Here is a 21,490-nt window from a genome sequence, read left to right as displayed (position 1 = left end):
TTGTACCATTGTGAATCAAGTTTTAATAACGTCATAGAAAGTCTATTGTACCATGGATGTAGTTTTGGTAATGATTGCAAGTGATGAAAAGTGATGATTATATGGGACCAGTGGGTTGTAACGTTCTTGCTCAAAGGAAAGGACATTGTAATTGTCTTTTCTGGGAATAAACTGTAATGCTATTTTTCTTAAAACATATGTCACTTACAAAGAAATATTATGATATTGTTCATTGATTATTTTATGATTATATAGCAAATAAGAAAGAAAAGTATAAAAGTCTGATGCTTGCTTCAATAAATTGTCAGCATTCAGCAGATCCCTTGAGTCTGTGTGTTTGTTGTCCCAGCATTCAACAGATCCTTTGGGTCTGTATGTTTGCTGCCGCTCCATCGCCGACGCGGCCCTTCCTCCCTTTTGGGGGATCCCTTACCAGTGGGGACCTTCACAATCTCTGTGCTGGGGCTGGTCCCCGGCATGGAGGCTCAAAGATGAGCCTTGCCTATAAAATGGGAAGATGCAGCGAATGCCTGTCACGCTTGTCTAGTATGTGCTCAAGAGAGTCCACACCCCCAGTGGGTACTCCATATAAACGGGCAAATAACTCGAGGAAGAGTGCACCTGACTCAATGGCTAGTGGACTTTGTCGGACCACTGCCAAGGTCAGAGAATTTCAGATATATCTTCACTGCTGCTGATACAGCTACTGGTCTTCTGTTTGTATGGCCTTGTAAGGCCCCAAACCAGGTAAACACTGTGAAGGCATTAAATAGCCTTATGGTCATATATGGCTAGCCTGTAGTCATAGAGTGACAATGGAACCCACTTTACTGGACATGAGGTTCATAAGTGGGCTTCCCAGTTGTCTATTCAGTGGAAGTTACACATGCCGTATCATCCCCAGGCAGTGGGGATGATTGAGCAATACAATGGCCTCTTTAAAAAGGGGCTAAGGCTATCTGCCCAACCCCCATCCCTGAAGGGGTGGACACAGTGGTTAGGGCCAACAGTCAGGATTTTAAGTGAGTGACCCGCAAGGGCAGGCCCTCTCCAATGGAAGCTCTGTTGCATAGGGCTGCAGCACCTATACAACTGCGAGTCACTACTAGAAATGAGCTTTTGAAGCCAGGATATGACAAGAATGGAAATATTCTCTTACTGGCCCCAACCTGTTTACAACAGGGACAGAGTACAATGGGAATGGCCTTGGAGAACAGAAGCCCCCCATATATGCTGGGTAGGCCTAATAGGGCCTTAGGGGAAAGGATTAGAAGATTTGCAAATTTCACCTTGGGTGACAAGTACCTGGCCTCCTCGAGTAAAGGTAACATGGCCTGGAACAGATAAGCACTCTATTCCAAAAGGCACATCTGTATTATCATTATGGCCAATTATGAGTTCCCCTATACTGTTACATGTAGAACCTACAGATCCAAAAGTACTAGCAGATAATACCTATTCCTGCAACCATCTTTTCCCAGGATGGCAAACTAGCTTACCAGAGGGGTGAGAACTCCCTCTATTGGTACCAGTAACCCTTCTGTCTTTTTGCCCATAGTGTTCTGGCTACGGGCACCAGAGTCAACTGGATATATAAATTCGTGTGACCAGTGTGTTGGCTTACTGAATATACACGAACTTCACACCAATGATGACTACTACCAGACGTGTGGCTAATAGTTGAAAGAACGAAACTACAGGACAATAGGTTATATGAATGTAAGGGTCATTTATCCTCCCTAAGGGAACATCGCGGAAGATTCTGAACGCACAGACTGTATGGCGAGGGATTCTGAAGGGGTGGATTGTTGGGAAAAAAAACAGGAAAATGGTCAGGGCCCCTCAAATGTTCAGAATCTTGTCAAGCATTTGCTCTAAATATCCTCAGGTTTTCCTTGTTACTATTTAATGTAATTGCATATGGACTCCCAGGTGTCCAGGGTTATGGACTTAAGTATAAAAGACTAACAGCTCTGATCCACAGGGCTTCTCAGAACTCTCAGAGAAGCAACTAGGATAGTTGCTCCTAGATCTGAACAAAACCCATTCATTTTTCTATATCCACGGCTCCCAGGACCTTTTTTTTCTTTCCTATTACGTGGCTCACAGACCTACATGTGGAGGATTTGTGACCCTGTCTGTGCAACAGACTCGAGAGGTCTGTAAGCCTAGATTTACAGGAGGATACGGAGAGCTGAGGGGCGGGTGAATATGCTAATTTACACAAAATGCTGAGGGAAATCTTCACTGAAAAAATGACATTTGAGCAGAAAAGTATGGGAGGTATCAGGGGTAGGGCTCCCTTGGAAGAAGGAACAGCAAATACAAAGGTCCTGATATTCCAGACACACCTGGAGCACTAGAAAAAAGAAAAGGATACATTGGGAAAGGGCTGAGCAAGGGTGAAGAGTGGTAAGAAAGGAGATCTGAGGAGAAACAGGAATTGAAGAGGGAAGTCCCTGTAAGACATTGTAAGTATCCTCAGGAAAATGATATACCATCAGAGTAGTTTGAACAGAGGACTGATAATGATCTAATTTATATTTCAAAAGGCACTCTTCTGCTATGTTCAAGATAATCGGGAAGTGAGGAAGAAGAGAAGCCTGAATGGCAATAATCTTACTCATATGATGATGGCTTGAACAAAATGGTAGAAAGTAGTAGAAGTGTGAAAAGTAATTCAATTCTAGAAATAATCTAGACAGACAACAAATAAAGGCTACTGCAGTAATTGAGGTGAGAGATGTTAGACTGCATTATGTTGGTAGTAATGAAGCAAACTCAAAGAATTCAGAATAAGTTTTAGAGTTGGAACCAAAAGGATTTGCTGGTAGATTGGGTATAGGAAGTAAGGAAAAGAGAGAAAAGAATTACCTTTGGGTTTCTGGTTTGAACAACTGAATATAGAAAAATCAAAAGTTCTGTATCGGTCACATTTAATTTGTCATGTTTATTAGAGATTTGTATGAAAAAAAACAAAAAAGCATTTGGATACAAGAGCTCAGGGCTGGAAATAAGAGACATGTTAGTAATTTAGAGATATTTAAAGCCAGGAATAAGGTGAGGTCACCTAGAGGGAAAATGAATAATAAAAGAAGGGAACCAGGGTAAAACTGCAGTGGAAGAAAAAGTACTCCAACACTTAGAAATGCACAGAAGAAGCCAGTAAAGGAAAGTAAGAGAACACCTTACTTTTAAGGTGATGAGGAATGAAAGAAGAAACATAACAATTAAGAAAGTGTTTAAATGAGGAAGAAATGGATGACTTTGTTGAGAGATCAGGTAAGGCAATATCACAGCCTTACCAAGATCAATCTTGTGGGACTTTAGTAGGGATGGAAGTCCAAATAGAGTGAATTGAAGACAGAATAAGAGTTGAAATGGATTACTATAGTCTCTGATTGTGGATACATTTTCAAGATATTTTGCTGTAGACGGAAGTAAAAAGTAGGATAGTGGCTAGAGAAGGATATGGGATGATTTTTAAGACAGATGAGAGAAATATGTTTGTATGCTGACAGAAATGATCCAGTAAAGAAGGTGAAGTTCATTATGCATAAGGGACAATAGCAGGAAAGAAAGAAGGAGTAAATGGGTTGACCTTTGATTGGAGCAAGGATATTCACTCATAGAAACAAAAAAGAAAACAGAATAATATGAGTACGAACGTAGGTAGCTGGTCGATAAAGAATTTGTCTCGTTGCTTCTACTTTCTCAAAAATGCTAGTAAAAGTCTATTTCAATCAACTAATTTAAGTAGCAAGTACAAGGATAGCTGGTTTTCATATTATTATTTGCCTCGTATACAGTTATTACTCAATATGTGTGTCTGATTTTGGGAACACGTTAAATGTTTCTCATATGCATTTCTTAACATGGACACTAGTATCTTTTTTCACCTACTTCATTCTTCAGAATCAAGTCATATACATGTAACTCTTAAAGGAGTTAGACTCTCAAATGCACTTTACAAAAGGTTCAACTGTCCAACTGCTTAAATGTAAGTTAAAAGCAGTTGTAATCTGATTATAATGCATATCTATTGTTTTCTACCAGCTGCCCTCCCACACTTCTGGTAACAGCCTCTCCCCCATCCAAGGCTTCTTTTGTAGAAACTGCAATTCTATATATCTCTGGAGGGATTAGCTGCAGAGGTAGATGTGTTACCCAAGCTGAGCAAATGCCTTTCCTAGGATTTTTTGAGGTAAAGTTGGGAGGGGAAACTTTTTCCCTTTCATCACAAGCTTTAAAATACAACTCAGAAGGTCAGGAGCCTTATCCCCAGAGTATGTATGAACCCTTGAGACTAAGAGTAACACACAAGTAGAAATTCAAGTAGAGAATCTAAAAGCAACATGATAGACAGATAAAGACACACAGGAAAAGGCAGAAACAGAGATGGGGGTGAGGAGAGAGAAACAGAAAGAGAAACTGCAAGGCTAAAATAAAGAGAAAGTCTCCTGATGTTATGAGTCCATGAAACCAGTTGGCCCAGAGGCTCTTCCTTTCTGAATACTGGTTACTTAGGCCAATAAATTTCCCTTTTTCATTTAAATGAGTTTGATATGGGTATCTGTCACTTAAACAAAGAATTAAGTAGATAAACATTCTGGCAGACATGAGTAAAAATTATCTGGTAGAATCCAGCTGGACAGTTAGCTCACCTAGTAATGCATGCTGCTAATAGCACCAAGGTTGAGGGTTCAGATCCCTGGACTGACCAGCCACCAAAAAAAAAAAAAAAACAACTATCTGGTAGATAAACGCTCTATCAGAAATGAATAAACAGGGATGTTTCCTCTCCATGCATAAATAAAGGAAAGAACGGAGTATGTCCAGACTCATTTCCATATATCCATCCTCAAGTGACCATTCTAAAAGGCAACTTAAAATATTTGTGTGTGTCTGCACATGCATATTCTGGTAGGGGGTGAGGCAAAAGACAGGCATCACGTGAAAAGCTGCACTGGTAGGTGTTATGGGTTGAGTTGTGTCCCCTCAAAAAAAGCTATGTTGAAGTTCTAACCCCAGTATCTCAGAATGTGACCTTATTTGGAAGTAGAGCCACTGTCGATATAATTAGTTAACTTCAAATGAGGTCATACTAGAGTAGAGCAGGCCCATAATCTAATATGACTGCATATCCTTACAGAAAGACAGCCATGTAAAGACAGATACACAAAGAGAACGCCATGTGACAATGAAGGCTGAGATTGGCGTTATGCAGTTCCAAGCCAAAAAACACCAAAGATTGCCAGCAAACCACCAGAATCTGAGAGGCAAGGCAACACTCCCCTACAGGTTTCAGAGGGAGTATGTCCTTACCCTCCAGAACTGTGAGACAATAAATTTCTGTTGTTTTAAGCCACCCAGTTTGTGATGCTTTGTTATGACAGCTGTAGGAAACTAATATAGTAGATTAGAGTGCAGATAGATGTGTGTATGGCACAACTTTATCTAAGGTTTAAAGAGATTTTAATGTTAGAACCTGCCAACAATATCCCTCTAAACTGAGAATTAATTTGACTTTTTCAGTATTTGCATATGTGCTCCAAAGAACACAGACTTTGGAGTTGGGCTTAAATTCTGTCATTTTAATTAGCTCTGTGACCTTGTTTCCTCATCTTTTAATGGATATAAAAATAGCACTTACCTCATAGTGTTGCTGTGAGGATTAAAGGAACTGATACATGTATAACACTTAAACTAGTACCTGGCATATAGTAAGAGCTATTAAAGTATTAACTATGATTATCATCATCATAAACAGTCAAGTTTAAATGAAAGAGTATATTCACTAGGGTAAAACTGATCATCTGAAGCTCAATTTCTCAAAATACCCTGATATAGCTTTACATGCTAACAAGAGAATGATTATTTAGTACTGCAAAGTTTTTCGGTGATAAGATTGGAAGGCCCAGTATTTTTTTTCAATTTCACAAAACTCTGTGCTAGCTTGTTTATATGAGAAATTCTAATTTAGAGAAAATATACATATGAGATTAATCCTACTTGATTAGAATATATGTAAGTTACAATTAATAAGAAAGTTCTTATAAAAAATTTTACATACATACATATGGCAAAATTTCTTGAAAAACTTGTCAGCATCCTATTTTAACTATGCCAGGCTTTTCATTTCCAACATAACTGTAAAACCTACATTTTAGAAATAGTAACGATAAATCATTCTTGGATGACACTGTGCTTTAAGTAATGTCCATTTCATAGTCTTTCCTTGACATGGTTTTTCCAAATTTTTCTTGTAAAAATAAAATTATTTCCAAGTGGGTGATAACTTTTAATTCTTTAGACAAGACTATCTGAAATGCTTAACAAAAATGTATTGCAGTTTATGATCTAAAAGACAAATCTTCATTTTTTGTTTTAGACACAGCAAAAATAACTCATTTTGAAGGCTTTAGTTTGTAAAACTATGGTACCTATGAATAAGTTTTATCTTGTCTAAATTTTGCATTAAAGTATGACTACAAGTAGTACTCACACAATACAGATTTGGTACAAACATTTGATTACCTTCTTTGTAATCCTAATCATGGATGAACATCTAAAATGTTTTTATAAGAAAATAATTTTTAAAACCTCAAATGCCTTTACTAAATATAGGATATCAATTATGCATCAAATTTAATCTATCACATATGATTATATCTAACACATAGAATTTTTTCTCTAAACCACACAGAAATTGTAAGATAAGTAGAATGAATAAAAAAGAACTTACAAAATTTCTAAACTAAATCATCATAAAATAAAGTATAAATTAAAAGAATTCAGGTCAATGGTCTAGTTCTTGAAAAGTAGTCCACTTACCCAGAGTTTTACATGCAAATAGAGCCATGGCACTTTGCAATCTGTCAGGTCTTAGAGCCTGTACTACAAGAACCTTAAAATAAAGTACAAGATATTTTTAAATAATAGATCCCACAACTGCTTTAACTAATAGTTAATGTTAACTAATTAAGGAAATGTTTACTAAAATATGTAAATGCTTATCATTGTCCCATTGTATTTACCATGCTTCAAACTGTCATAATTGGTATATATTAAAGATACCTCTTTAATATCCAAAATGTTACTGAAATCCATTTATCTCCTCAAGCCTATCATCAAAATTAAACGCAGGGTTTAGCTATGTCTTCAGGATCTAATAAAGGACTAAATGGCAGGTGAAAATAGTAAGTCGTTAAGGCATTTCTAGTGATAGCAAACAAAGGCCCAGAAGTCCTGCCTCAAATTTTCAAATCATTATTTTTATGCTGAATCATGTATATCTATGATATTTCTAGGTATTAAAGTTTTCAAATGAATTTTTTCTTAGTAGTTTTCCTTTTATTTTTTTTAAGCATACTAGGTAAAACAATTCACTTTGTATGGAGAAAGGGGAAAGATCTCACAGCCAGCAGTCTAGAAAAGAGATAAATGGAAGAGTCAGCTCCTGGACAGCCCTCATACTCTCAGCCTTTCATCAAGCGAAAAAATTAGGTGGAACCTACCACTAGGTTTCATCATTTTGTTTTGAAAGAGAATGAGGAAAAAGAATCCCCTTTTCCTCACCATTAAGTCCTTTCCTTAGATATAACTCTGTGAAATGAGCAAAGAACCTATACATTTGTACCTTAGCTTCTTTCTGAACAATACATCTTCTATTCTAAGATCCCCGGTGGGTCAGAGGCAGAGGGAATAACACTCTACCCGTAAACTTTGCCAGTGATTTCACTGTCTGGATAAGGTGGCAAAAGCAGAAAGCCATTACCTACATGTGCCATTAAAGGTTATGCAACACTCTAAAGGCAAAGCTTTCATTTAAATGGCTTCTGAATGACAAGAGAAACATTAAAAACTTTTCTGCATTTACATAATACTAAATTTTACCTGCTGAAATAAGGAAACTTTCTTTGCAAGACTAGATGGAAACTCTTGTTCACACATTGAATTGTGACAGTAAGGACGCCACAAAGCTACATCTTCAAAGCAGAGGGTCTGATAAAGACTGGGGAGAGCAATCTAAAACATAAAAATAACCATATATAGTGAGCTACCAGCAAATATAAGCACATATATACATATGGATAATTTTTTTTTTAAAGAAAAACTAAAGCAAATGAAAATCAATTATTAACAGAAGTTTATTACTTGTTTTCTACTTTGTGTTGACTTGTCTAATAATTTCTAGGTCAGAAACAGTATGGTAGACTCATCCAATGTTGAAACCAGAATTAAATAAAACATTTCCAAAGTAATAGTAAATCAATACTCATAGGGTAACACATCTTATCTCTATGTAAAAACATTTGCACCTAGCTATCTCCACCTTGTGGAGAAAAGAAATGCTGCCATTAAAAATCAAGTGCAAATTTTAAGGATTGCCACAATTGAGTTTCAGGTTAAATTGTAGAAATATGTCAAATTTCAAATTAATATTTACTCTTTCTTTGACAAAACTTTGGTCAAGCTCCTCTTGAGCTCTTTCTGACTATGCCTCAACCTTAGGCTTCATGTCCTTCCTTGTAGAATCCAGGTTTAGAGAGAATTTTAAGTCAGTTTAGTAAGAATCCCTATCTTCAATATCTGATCAAATTCCTCATTCCCCACCCTTCGTAACTGATCACCCTGCTCTGCCTTCAACAAGAATCCTGCTAAATAGGCTTAGCCAGAATCCTTCTTCATCCCTGACATTTCCTCTTAGTAATTTTCCATCCATTGACCCTTACCACTGACTCTCACCCTGCTCTTTGGCTATAATTCGCACTTGTCCATGCTATATTCAGAACTAAGCCCAGTTCTATACAGCCTTCAACAAGAATCCTGCTAAATAGGCTTAGCCAGAATCCTTCTTCATCCCTGACATTTCTTCTTAGTAATTTTCCATCCATTGACCCTTACCACTGACTCTCACCCTGCTCTTTGGCTATAATTTGCACTTGTCCATGCTATATTCAGAACTAAGCCCAGTTCTATACTAAAGTCTCTTTTCCTTTATTGCAAAAGATTTTTGAATACAATTTATCTTCACAGCTTTAACTTCTAGCTCTGGTTTTCTGCGCCAATATCGAATCCTTAACAAAGCATGTTTTTCTAAGCCATATTTGTTTAAGCCCCTATTTGTGAACATGTTGCTTCCTTTGCTTCTAAATGTTCTAAACCTTTGCTACCTCATAAATCTGAATCTTCACCTTAAACAATATCTCAGAGGTTTTCCTAACCATATTAATTCCCTCTACCTCAGTGTTCCCTCTTCCCAAACGTTTTTCAAGAGTGAGCTATAAGATCAGAAATGTAAATATGTACAGATGGATAATTTTCATTGAAAATAACAATGAATTTAGAAGATCTATATCTGTAGTATAGAATTTCATATAATATAAACAAAAATCAAGTATATAAGAACACTATCTAAACATCTACATTCATATCTAAATATTCCATTGTATGGACCAAATTTCATTAGGTAACTTAACTAAAATTAAACTTGAACAGCAGGAAATTAACTAATTACTAATTTCATTTCATTTTTAATAAATGATCAAGTCTGTTAGGATAAGATTTAATGGTGGTCTGTTAACTTTATTAGGAATTAGTATATAGGGCCCCATCACTACTAATTTAGGTGTGCTACCCATTATATGCTTATCATGTACTTGGCCAGAAATCTACAGAGAACATATAAGTTCATTCATGGCAGTGAACATGTAAGTTCATTCATGGCAGAGACTTTTAATATTACAAAATATAAATTTGTCATTCCACTGGTGTCAAAGAAAACCAGACAGCAGACAACAGTACTTAAAGCAATGAAAACAGATTTTATTCAGGACTATTACAATAGGAGAAAAGAGACCTCAGTATAGAACAGGGCTAAATTCTGAATATAGCATGAGCAAGTGGGAATTTATAGTTAAGGAGCAAGGTGGGGGTTGGTAGATAGAAAATTATGAAGAGGAAACATCGGGGTGAGGGAGGATTCTGGCTAAACTAGCTTAAAACAGTCTTGCTGAACACAGACCTGGAAGACGGGAGAAGATGAGGAAAGCAATCAGATATTGAGGGTGATCAGATACAGAGGATGGAGAAATTCTGATTAAACCAACTTAGCAGAGTTCCTGCTAAAACTAGATTTTACATGGAAGTACACAGATGGGCCTAGGAGAAGGTTCAGGAGTCTGACTAAAATTTGGTTAAGTAAAGAATCTTTGTTACTAGAATTATGCTGACTGGTAGTAAGAATCAAATGAATAATTTTTAAAAAAAACAGTTAATGATATACAGCAGAATCCATTTATTTTACTCAACAAATACTTATGAAATGAAGGCTTTACAGAGTAGTGGTAAAGAGCCCAGAATAGGCAACAAGAAATCCAGTTTTGAATACTGGTTCTTCTTCCTAAGTGACCATAAGCAAGTGACTATATCTTTCTGGGCCTTAATTTTCTCATCTGTTAAATGAGGACAGTAACAGTAGCTACCTCATAATATCATTAGCAATATTTTGGGAGATAACCCATTTTAAAATTCTGCATAATGCCTTGAACATTGTAAGCCATTAATATTGTTCTTTACATGTGCTACTGTAATTTTGTAATAGTTATAAAGAAAAGCAAGGGGGAAAAGAGAAGAATGGAAACATATATGTATAGATTTGGAGAGAAATATATTTTTCTTTCATTCACCACAAAAACAACACTTTGGCCTGAATAATTAGAGAACACAGAACTGTTGGAAGTTAGGCTTCTGAACTGCTTTTTCTTCCCCAATGTCCCCATCCTCACAGCCCAACTCACCCTGGGAAGAAAAAAAGAGTGAAAAAGAGAGGAAAAAAAGGAAATGCTATATATGGAAGACCTAGATATTAAAGGCATGCTATTTCATGAGTGAAATATTTAATTAATTATTGATTAAAGAACTAATCATAATAATTCTTTTTTTACCAGGGATTTCATGTCTTATTCAGAGAAATATCAACACTGAGTATGAATAAGTAGTGCATACAAAGTGTCAACAGAAATAACTCAAATATAGAAAAACATTAAAACATCCTTCATAGTAGAAAGTAAATACCTTTAGCATTGCCACTGCCCAGCTTCTTTCCTGATCTATCCAAGATGGAAGTTGATCACGTATTCTTTGTTGAGAGTCCTTTAATAAAAGCAATTATTTTCCTTAGTACATTTGGTAAAAATGAGAGTTTAAAAAATAGTATTTGATGAGTTATTTTTATGAATAGTATTTTGAAAAAATGTTCATTCTGTATATTATTTCTTTATTTTTTATGTATTAGATAAGTTAACATGGTAAAATTCTATGTAACATAAGGTATAGAGAACCACTTAGACAAAAGTCGAATTTATTTTTGGTGTGCTTAAACTTTCATAAAAGTTCAGAAAAACTCAATTGTCATAAGAAACTGTCATAAAACTACATTATTTTTAATTATATCTTGCATTTCAGACATGATCTAGGTTCTGTGTTATATTTTGAGTGTACTGCTTTGAAGAATATTATCCATTATGTATTCAAATAGAAAATTACTACAGAAAAAGCTAAATTGAATGATGTTATTAAGAGTTTTAAAAGGTAATTTTTTTAATTTCAATTATATAAGAAAATTTTTCTAGTTATAATACAAGATTTGATTTTCTTAAAGATTTTTAAATTTTTCTTAGAACAAAATACTTATACTAAGGAAAAAGAGCTACATTAGTTTCTTAGTATTTAACATTCTCAAAAGAATACGTCTTCAAGGTCAAAAAATAAATTTAAATCCCCTTTAAAGTAGGGCAGTAGAGACCAGGACACATTCCTCTAATTTCAGCAATTTAAAACTTCTCCGAAGCAAATTATATTTCATAAAGCCAAAGCCAGAACTATTTTCTCTAAGAGTGAAATAATAGGATTTGTTATTTTTAACTTACAGCTTTTCGCAGCATGTCTCCAACAACCACACCTGTAAATGTATCCCATTCCTATTGAATAAAAATGAGGAACACAAAAAATATAAAAAAACTAACAGTCAACAAAATTATCATCATTTCCCTATAAGATGGCTTACAATGCAGCTTTCTAAAGACACAGGGAAAAAAGCAAAGAAAATTCCTTTCTCATCCTCCTACTTCTTCCAGTACATTAACATTATAAGAATCAATTCATGTACCAATATAAAATGTTAATATAAAATCTACTATAATTATTTTACTAAAACAAAATATAACCACATTATATATGTGTGAGTCTCAAGATTTAAACATTTAAATGTCATATTCAATTAACAGTTGTAACTACCTGTTAATTTGTTCTCTCATATGCTATTCCTCATGAATAGATAAGCAGCAAGGTTCACCAAAAATTTTTAAGTTGTATGTTAGGAAAAATTAGAAAAAGTACTTCCATTAACTTATATTTTCCTATGAATTAGAAGAACACTGCCAGCAATCCTTTTTTTTTTTTTTAGCCACAGAATCAAGACTATGTTATGGAATTTAGTGCTCTAAGAAAATCTATATCTTCACCCTGGAATCCCCCCAGTTAGATAATAATGGGTGCTACCTTACTATTTGTCACACATTAGCCAGTACATAAGCAAAATACATGAAAATGTGAGAGCAATATGGAAAAACTACCAAATCAAGATACTTTCTGCTTCTACCCACACTGGCACCCACTCTTCCTAATGAAATTATGCAGCCACAAATAAGTTAAATAGTAATTATTACTACTACAATATGTGAGTCAGAGAAAAATGTTCTCCTTTCCCAGTGGTAATTTACTTATACTCCAGAATGGAAAAGTAGTGAATATATAGCCTTATGTTGCATAGAACGTCCTGATCATGGTTTTAAAAAAAAAAATTATATAGGAGAAGGTAAACACATCAAAGTTAACAGAAGAAATAAAAAAATTCAAGTTAATAAATTCAGGAGGAACTACACAAGTCAGCCAGGGCCTGTAGAGCTAAAGAAAAAGAACATAGGCAGAATTGCAAATGGTCTAGGGGAACACAGAAGACAGTTAAAATCTGACCAAGTAGAGTTAAAGGTTACTAGATCAAAGTTGCACTGTCCATATACCATCCCCCGGCACCCTGGGTACTGGACTCTTACTCAGTAAAATAATAAGAAACACCACTTGCAAATACATTTTTACAAATCAGACAAAGAAAGATATACGAATAGCCAATAGATACATGAAAAAGTGCTCAACATTACTATGAATCAGGGAAATGAAACCAGAAACATACTGAGATATCATCTCACCCCAGTTAGACTAGCTACTATCAAAAAGACAGAGAATAACAAATGCTGGTGAGTATACGGAGAAAGGGGAACACTCCTGCACTGTTGGTGGGACTGTAAATTGGTGCAGTCATTATGGAAAACAGTAGGAGGTTTCTCAAACAACTAGAGATAGAACTGCCATATGATCCAGCAATCCCACTGCTGGGTATGTACCCAGAGGAATGGAAATCATCATGTTGAAGGAATACCTGCACTCCCATGTTTATCACAGATCTATTTACAATAGCCAAGAGTTGGAACCAACCTAAATTTCCATTATCAGATGACTAGATAAGGAAAATATGGTATATTTACACAGTGGAATACTACTCTGCCATAAAAAAGAATGAAATACTGCCATTCACAGTAACATGGATGAACTTAGAGAAAATTATGCTAAGTGAAATAATCCAGGCACAGAAAGAGAAATACCACGTGTCCTCACTCATAAGTGGAAGCTAAAAAAAAAAGGAAGAAGGATACAACAATCATAATAATCTGCTGAACTTTCAAAAGGCAAGAACAGAACTGAGGCCACCAGAGGTGGGAAAGGAGTAAGGGGAGAGGGGTTAGCAAGAAATTGGTAAAGGGCCACAAAAAATGATTACATTGTATAATATTGAATATACTAATTCTGATTTGAGCATCACACAGGTATATTACACACAGATATAGATATTCAATGCTGTACCCCACAGATATGTGCAATCAACTATGTTTTAATTAAAAATAAAATAATAAGTCATTGATTTTGAAGCAAAAAAAAAAAAAAATTAGACAGACCTGGGATATATTAGTTCTAGCCTGAGATAGGTTTATTGAATTTCAAGAGGGGGTTATATGGTAGACCAGAAATGAGATCACAGACAAAGTTTACAAATTATACATGGAAAGATTAACATAAGTCTGTAGGCTCAAAGAAGCTTCTAAAAGCTGCCCACCCTCTTGCTTCACCTGCTGACTCTTGACAAGCTGGTGGAAGTAATAAATAATGTAGTTGTATGCCCATTTTATCCAACTTTTTACATTTATTAGTTCCTCAGCATAAGGCCAGAAAATAAAAAGGCTGACTCTTCCAGTGCCCTGAGTAAGTGGAACTAGGTTCAGAAAAATCTAGGCAGCTTGGTATGTTACTTAGATTCCATTTCCATCACTCTAGAATGATAGGCTCACCCAGAGGACAACAGAACTAGACATGAGCATCCTATACTAAATTTCTGACTTAGCAAAAGACTAACAGGTTGATATATAATTTCTAGCATAAAGCAAGATCTTGTTTTAAATGCTTCTATTTATTTTTTTCTTTGGTAGCTGGGCCAGTAGGGGGATCCAAACCTTTGACCTTGGGGTTATAACACTACACTCTAACCAACTGAGCTAACCAGGCAGTCCCAACTTCTAATCTAACTATAAATTCACCCATTACCAAATTTCTGTGTAACTCTAAAATTTTCCTCCTTTAATTCAACTTACGTTTTCTTGAAAAAGTTCAGGATGCATGCCTCGAACAAAATGCAAAGCGAACATCAACTGATCAGCCTGCAAAAAATAACAGATGTCATCTTGCTTTTTCTAAATTTATGTCAATGGAAAAGCACAGTCCTTAAATTTTAGTTCACAAAAAGCTTCAAATTACTTACTTTTATCAATGTAAGAAATGACTAGTCAGATTGCATCTATATAGAACAAACACTTCTAAATTGGGGGTGGTAAAGTGACAAAATTTTTAGAGAAAGTGCTAAAGATTAAGCAGCATGTACATCTCACTAAAAAACAAAACTAAACTTACTTAGCCATCTGAAATACAATTGTGAGGTTTGGATTAGTCATTACTAATCAGATCAACCTCCTGAATTAGCATATCTTCAATTTGTCTTAGCGTAAGTTTAAACATACGAGTGACTACATGCAATTATCCCAACTATTTTCTCCTTACTAGATATTAACTTCCTAAATTAAACAGGAATCTATAGTTAACTATTCATTTTCCACTTAATAAGAAGAGAAATCATACCAAATAAGCCTAAACAACAAGTAATTCCATCAATGTGTTTTTACTTACAAAAAAGAAGCAAAGTTAAAACACAAGTAACTGATTGAGATTAGATAACAGAAGAAACTATCAGATGATTCAACATTTCACAGGTAAAACAAAAACAAAAAAAAATTGCTATATATCAAGAAATAAGTATATCAAAAAAGATACCAAATCACACAAAATGAGAGTAACTCAAGGGAGGTCAAACCTACTTTATCAGAAAACCAGAACACACAGTATGCTCAAAAATTCCTGAGTAAACAAAGGAGGGAAAGTAAGAAGGATGGAATATAGAAAAGCAAAGGAGAAATTATGATTCAGACTTTGAGGAGCAATCTGAGAAGACAAATTAAAAGGGAAGAAAGAAGAAAACTCAAGGAACACAGAAAGTGAATTTAATAATTCACCACATATATGCTACTAGATACTGCCAATAGTCTTGGAAGGATCATACTCTGAGTCCAACTGTTTGAAATTAAATAATATATTTACAAAAAATTGGAAAGTAATTGTTTTGTTGTAAGAATTGACTCCAGTTCTAAGGATATATTAAATTAAATAAGAGCCACAAGTTTACACAGGAAATACCAAAATTGAATAAATTAAATTACCTCTGTATTAAAATATAATAAAATAATCTTCTGGTACAGCAATTCTGTGTCAGACATGTATTTTGAAAATAAATTCGATATAATTCTGACATGATGTACCAAAAACACATCTCTAAATACACGGTACCTATGCAAAATAAGATTTGATATTTTAATATTTAAATGGTGTGGAAATTAATGGCAATTTTTTTACATTTATGGGGAGAATATTTTTAATCCACAAAGTATACTAACTGTACTCTCCAAAAGACTGTGTTGGCCTGTTCTCCACTATCTCTAATGCCTACTATAATAGGCATCTGAATAACAAGTATTTGTTATAAAAATGATCTATTTTAATGGACATTTAGAGCCCACCCAGGTCCAGAATCAGAAAACAGGATACAAATTCCATCTGTGCTATTTTGCTAGTCAGATGACATTAGCCAGAAGCAAATTACTTCACCCATGTTAACTCAGTTTCCTTTTCTGTAAAAGTGGGACAATACTACCTTCTTCATGGCATTATTTTAATATTTAAATTAGATAATATATATGAGCCACTTTGCATGGTGCCCAGCATACTGTAAGCGCCCCCCCTCCAAAAAGTTAGTTATTACCATTTTTATTAGTACCAGTAATAATGAATCAAATGAACCCTACATTTTATTCAATCAGTATTAATGTTTCATGAAACAACATACTTATTAACATAGAAAATTAGCAATTGGCCTCTCTGTTCCAGCAAGATAAAAGATGAAAGACTAATTTTAAAAACTTTCCAGCTACAAAAACCTATTTTGGATAAAAGATAACATTTTATAACATGTGGCTGAGGTAAAAATATACACACAAACTTACAGTATTACTACATTTATTTAGCCACTTCTTCCTTTGAACTAAGGAAGAGCAATGTAGTCTCCAGTGTTAATGCAGAGAAGAAAAGCTCCTGCCATTCTATGATCCTGAGACTATCCAGTGGAGTCAGTAAACTAATTCCTAATGATTACTGAGACCAAATTCAGTAAAAACATTTTGTTGTCAGAAAATAGGCATGCAGTGGGTAAGGATGGTTATCCTTCTCCCCGTTTTCTGGTCACACAAGACATCATTACCTTAGGGATAAGCATATAATTATAGTGTTGTCAATCTCGTTACAACACTCCACTGATATTGATACGAGGGGTGACACATGACCTAAGCCAGGCCAATCAGGGTCTTCTTTAATGGTTTTCCGAGCTGCAAATTGCAGAAGAAAGCTCGTTTCGTCATCTGTCTGCTTGTCTAGTTGTACCAATAAATACTTTAGCCAAAAGTATTTAACGATAATATTATAAGGACAAACAATGATGATTCAAGAATAAAACTAAAAATACAATTTACACAGAGAGAGAAAGAGAACATTTACAGCGTGTGGGAACATCACTTCCATTTCCATTAAACTGAAGTAAAATTAAGAATGAACAAATCAAGCTTAAAATTCTTCTGAATACTTGTTTTAAAAAAAAATCCTGTCAATATCCAAAATTGAGCAAATATTTTGGTATCTTTAAAATCCTTGATCTACTTTGCTTATCAGATCAGAAAAATTGGTCATTTCAATTCAATGTCAATTTATTGCAGTATACTTGAATTTTGTTAGAAAGTATCTTCATATCAAGGGAATGTATAATAAGCAAAATCTCAACTAATCATCTACATGAATAACTAGCTGAATGAAGAAAAATCAACAAGAGATGATAGATCACTGGGTGGTATGTCAGCCACACCTCCCATACCATTACATCGCAGACACACTAGTAGATAAAGAATAAAACTATTAAATCAGGATTAATATGATATGAGGGAATCTTAAAGTCAACTTTATAGTTGAGATGAAGTTCACATTTCTAGTGGTTTGTTTCACCTGCATCCCATTAGCAAACTTTCAGCATCAAGCAGAATGCATTTGAATTCCAGCTCCAATATCCTCTAAGTCTGAGTAACCTAGAGTAAGTTTATTAACTCTAAATCTTAGTTTCCACCTCTACATAATAGGATTGTTGTAGACATTAAATATATATATATATATATATATATATGTAAGGCACTTAAAAAGTGTAAGTAATAATAACTATATGACATGCAGCAAACTGATATACAATGTAATATTGGAAAGAAATTTTACTTCAAAAATACTCCGTAAACCCCATGATTTCCAGAGACTAAGAAGCAGTAGAAAATATAATTCATTCTTTTTATTTCTACTCTGTAATATTCATTGCTTTCAAATATATTCAATAAAAAGTATAAAGTAGATGTTACCTTATGAAGAAAATTTCTATGTACAGCATAGAACTTAAGCACTCATATTTCTGCTTGAATCTAAATCACACATTTTAATGAGCAATTCTACGTACATTCAACTGCACTTCCAGAAAACTCAAAGGTTTAGATACAAAACTGAAACTTTTAGTTATATAACAGAAGAAAATTATCTAAATTTTCAAGATTTGCTTTAATAGCCACAGTTTATAAAATTTCTAAACATTCAACCAGAGAACTTCCACTTTTCTAATGTAAGAAAACACATTTTGATGGAAACAAAAAATCAGAATCCAAGTTAAATTATTTGTACAGTAAATACAATCATAAGATGTTATTAATATTTTATTTAAAACCTATACATCTGAATTTTACTCAGTCAAATTCACTTGGAAAAGAAGACAAGGTGAGCTGCATAAACATTAACTTTAAAGGAGTTTGCATGAAAAACTTTTTCTTCATACCCTATAGCTATTCTTTCTATACCATTTCAGATCTCTGAAATAATACTTCCATGAGGAAGGGGAAACAATAAGACTATACTTTCCCAATCCTCCCTTCCAAACCTTTTCTGTACACTTACCCAATACAGTTGGAAACTAACACGCCAACACAAATTTCTGTCATTTTGTATGTATTCCAAATGATAAACTGAGATGAAGAAATGATATGTAAAGGTATATACTTATACATAGTTTTATTATAATCATAAGTTTTGAATTATCCTATAATTATCCTATAAATACTTAGGTAACTGAAATAAAAATTTTTGATCTCTTGAAGAACAAAGAATGGCATAGCTAATAATATAAACTGAAATTGCTAGATGGCTTTCTCTCTATTTGGTTTAGTTTGCTAAAGGTCTAAATTTTCTGCCACAAAACAAGTCAATCATTTTTCTGTTTGAGGTCAACTTGCTTTCAGTTCAATGTGATGTGAATACTAATAATCCTAGTCTGTCTCTATTTCAAGATCTATTGTTGCCATACTGCTGTCACCAACACTACAGCAAAATCAGCATGAGAGAACCTTTGGTAGACAGTTTAACATTATACTCATTGCTAAAAACCCAAAAAGCTTTTACTAAAATATTAAATTGGTTCCATCCTAAATAAGGTTATAGTGCTAAATCTTGAGAAATATATCTCATCTCTTTGTGATTAATGTGCTTTCTGAATTTTTTATTCACCACTGAAACTATGAAATGCTGAATTCATGCTGCATAGGTTTAATTATGCAAACATAAGTACGAATTTTACAAAACAGACATTCCATCTTCAATTAAAAACATGTCTTAAGAGATATAAACCATATTTTTTTTATGATTTCCAACTGTTTACAACAGAGAAGTATTACTCAAGATAAGCAATGAAAAATTCCAATTGGGTACTCTCCTAGTGTAACAAAATGCTGCCTTTAGCCTAACTTACATGTATTTTTAAAAGGTAAAGTGACTTCCAAGTAACCTCACTATACTTCACTGACATGTTAAATCACCTTGGTATTGAGTGGGTATCCTTCCCTAATTACATTATAAAATATATGACATGGGGATTTAAATCTCATCAGTAAATATATGGTATTACTAAAAATAAAATAAGAATATTACACTGAGGTACAGACATGTAAGTTAGAAACAAACAAGAAACTCCTAATAAGAAAAGCTACTAATATTTGGAATGAATAAGAAGAAAAGTTAATATTATCTTTGACAATAATATTTATTTATAACATTTCCACTTTCGAAAAGGATTTGAGGAAGCTTAAAATAACTGTAGCTCCATAACATTTTCGTAAATCACAGCCTACTTTAGTATAGAGATCTTAGGGAGGAAAATTTAAAAAGCATTAAACACATTATTTCAAGATTGACCAAAATGAAACTTTGTAGCTTAATATATTCACTAGAAAATAAAAAAGCCTAAAACTATATTTAAAAAATTACTCATACAAATTCAATAATCTAGAAACAGAAATCCAATGATCAAAAAATAAAAAAATTAATTACAATAAAGTAGATTCATTCTATATAAAGCAAAAGCTGATTCTTTAAGATACCAAGAAAATAGACAAATATGGCAAGATAAAGGAGGAAGATAAAAATAAACAACTTTAAAAAAATAAAGAGAAGATATAAAATAGTGAGATATTATTTATAAGTATATAACCCTATTACAGAATACCATAAAATCACTAAAAATAATGAAGTTATCATATACTCATGGAAAGATCTTCAGGACATATTGCAACAAAAGAGAAGCTACAGAACAAAATATAGTAAAGAAAATTTTTTAAAACTCTATGTATATATTTATACATACAAATATAAAGAGAGAGGAGTGGACTATAAGAAAGAAATAAAACTTTGAACTGGTTTACTCTAATGAAGGTGTAAGAGTTGAAGAAGAGGGTGAAATGAATATGGGTTTTTTTCTATACTCGTATAACTCCAAAAAGTTTGAAACTCTTTCTGAAATATCTTTAAGTTTTGTGTACTAAAAAAATTTAGAGTATTACATTAGATATTGCATTATACAGATGTTAGAGATAGCATGAAATCTATATCTGATGAAACTCTACCACTATAAAAGTTATCCTCATTTCTAGGATCATGACATTTTAGTGACAAAAGGGCTTTGAGATCACTTGCTTGCAATTCCCCATTTGACACATGTTAAACTTGAGGCCCAAAAGGTGAGTTTTAGAATCATAGTTAACTACAAGACCTTAAAAAGAAAAACATAAATCCATAGTTTTCATTAAAGAAGGAATTCTGCAGAAATGATCAACTATATCGCTTTGAACTTGCAATAACATCCCTTGTCAAAGAAGTGAAAGGTATTTTGAAAGATTTCTTCTATAAATAAAGATTTTTCTTCTATAAATAAAGGTATTTTGAAAGATTTCTTGTATAAATAAAGATTTTTCTTCTATAAATAAAAGTATTTTGAAAGATTTCTTCTCAAATAAACATCCTCAAAAAAATCAAAAAAATTACTATCCTATTCTAAAAAATATATTAGCTGTACATTTTTCAAGGTTTTCTAAGAGGCTTATATAATTGAATCTATGAGAGTACTTCAAAAAACTTGTGGAAAAATAGAATTGAAAAATACAAATCTTCCCATGAACTTTTTGAAGTACCTTGTATTTCTCTCACTCAGTCCATTGCCTTTACAAAGCTCCTCTTTAACATTACTTTTTAAAAAAAAATCCTACATGAAAAGTCTCTGTTTTCTATAATAATCAAAATTTCTAAATAGTGT

General features: G+C 33.7%; 1 protein-coding gene across 1 annotated transcript in view; it reads right to left on the bottom strand.

The window, feature by feature from the left end:
- Positions 1-21,490, bottom strand: part of LOC103599419 (cytoplasmic dynein 2 heavy chain 1-like) — a gene marked incomplete at its 5' end in the record, with an annotated part of 226,059 nt that overhangs the window by 131,382 nt on the left and 73,187 nt on the right. Inside the window, 5 exons of the mRNA XM_008583524.1 lie at positions 6,835-6,907; positions 7,897-8,028; positions 11,080-11,157; positions 11,934-11,984; positions 14,766-14,831. Coding sequence (XP_008581746.1) covers positions 6,835-6,907; positions 7,897-8,028; positions 11,080-11,157; positions 11,934-11,984; positions 14,766-14,831 — 400 coding nt within the window. The remainder of the gene's footprint in view (positions 1-6,834; positions 6,908-7,896; positions 8,029-11,079; positions 11,158-11,933; positions 11,985-14,765; positions 14,832-21,490) is intronic.

This window comes from Galeopterus variegatus, unplaced genomic scaffold (genome assembly GCF_000696425.1).
Source record: "Galeopterus variegatus unplaced genomic scaffold, G_variegatus-3.0.2 Scaffold2954, whole genome shotgun sequence".
Classification (NCBI taxonomy): domain Eukaryota; kingdom Metazoa; phylum Chordata; class Mammalia; order Dermoptera; family Cynocephalidae; genus Galeopterus; species Galeopterus variegatus.
This window is presented reverse-complemented; position numbering and strand designations above follow the sequence as displayed.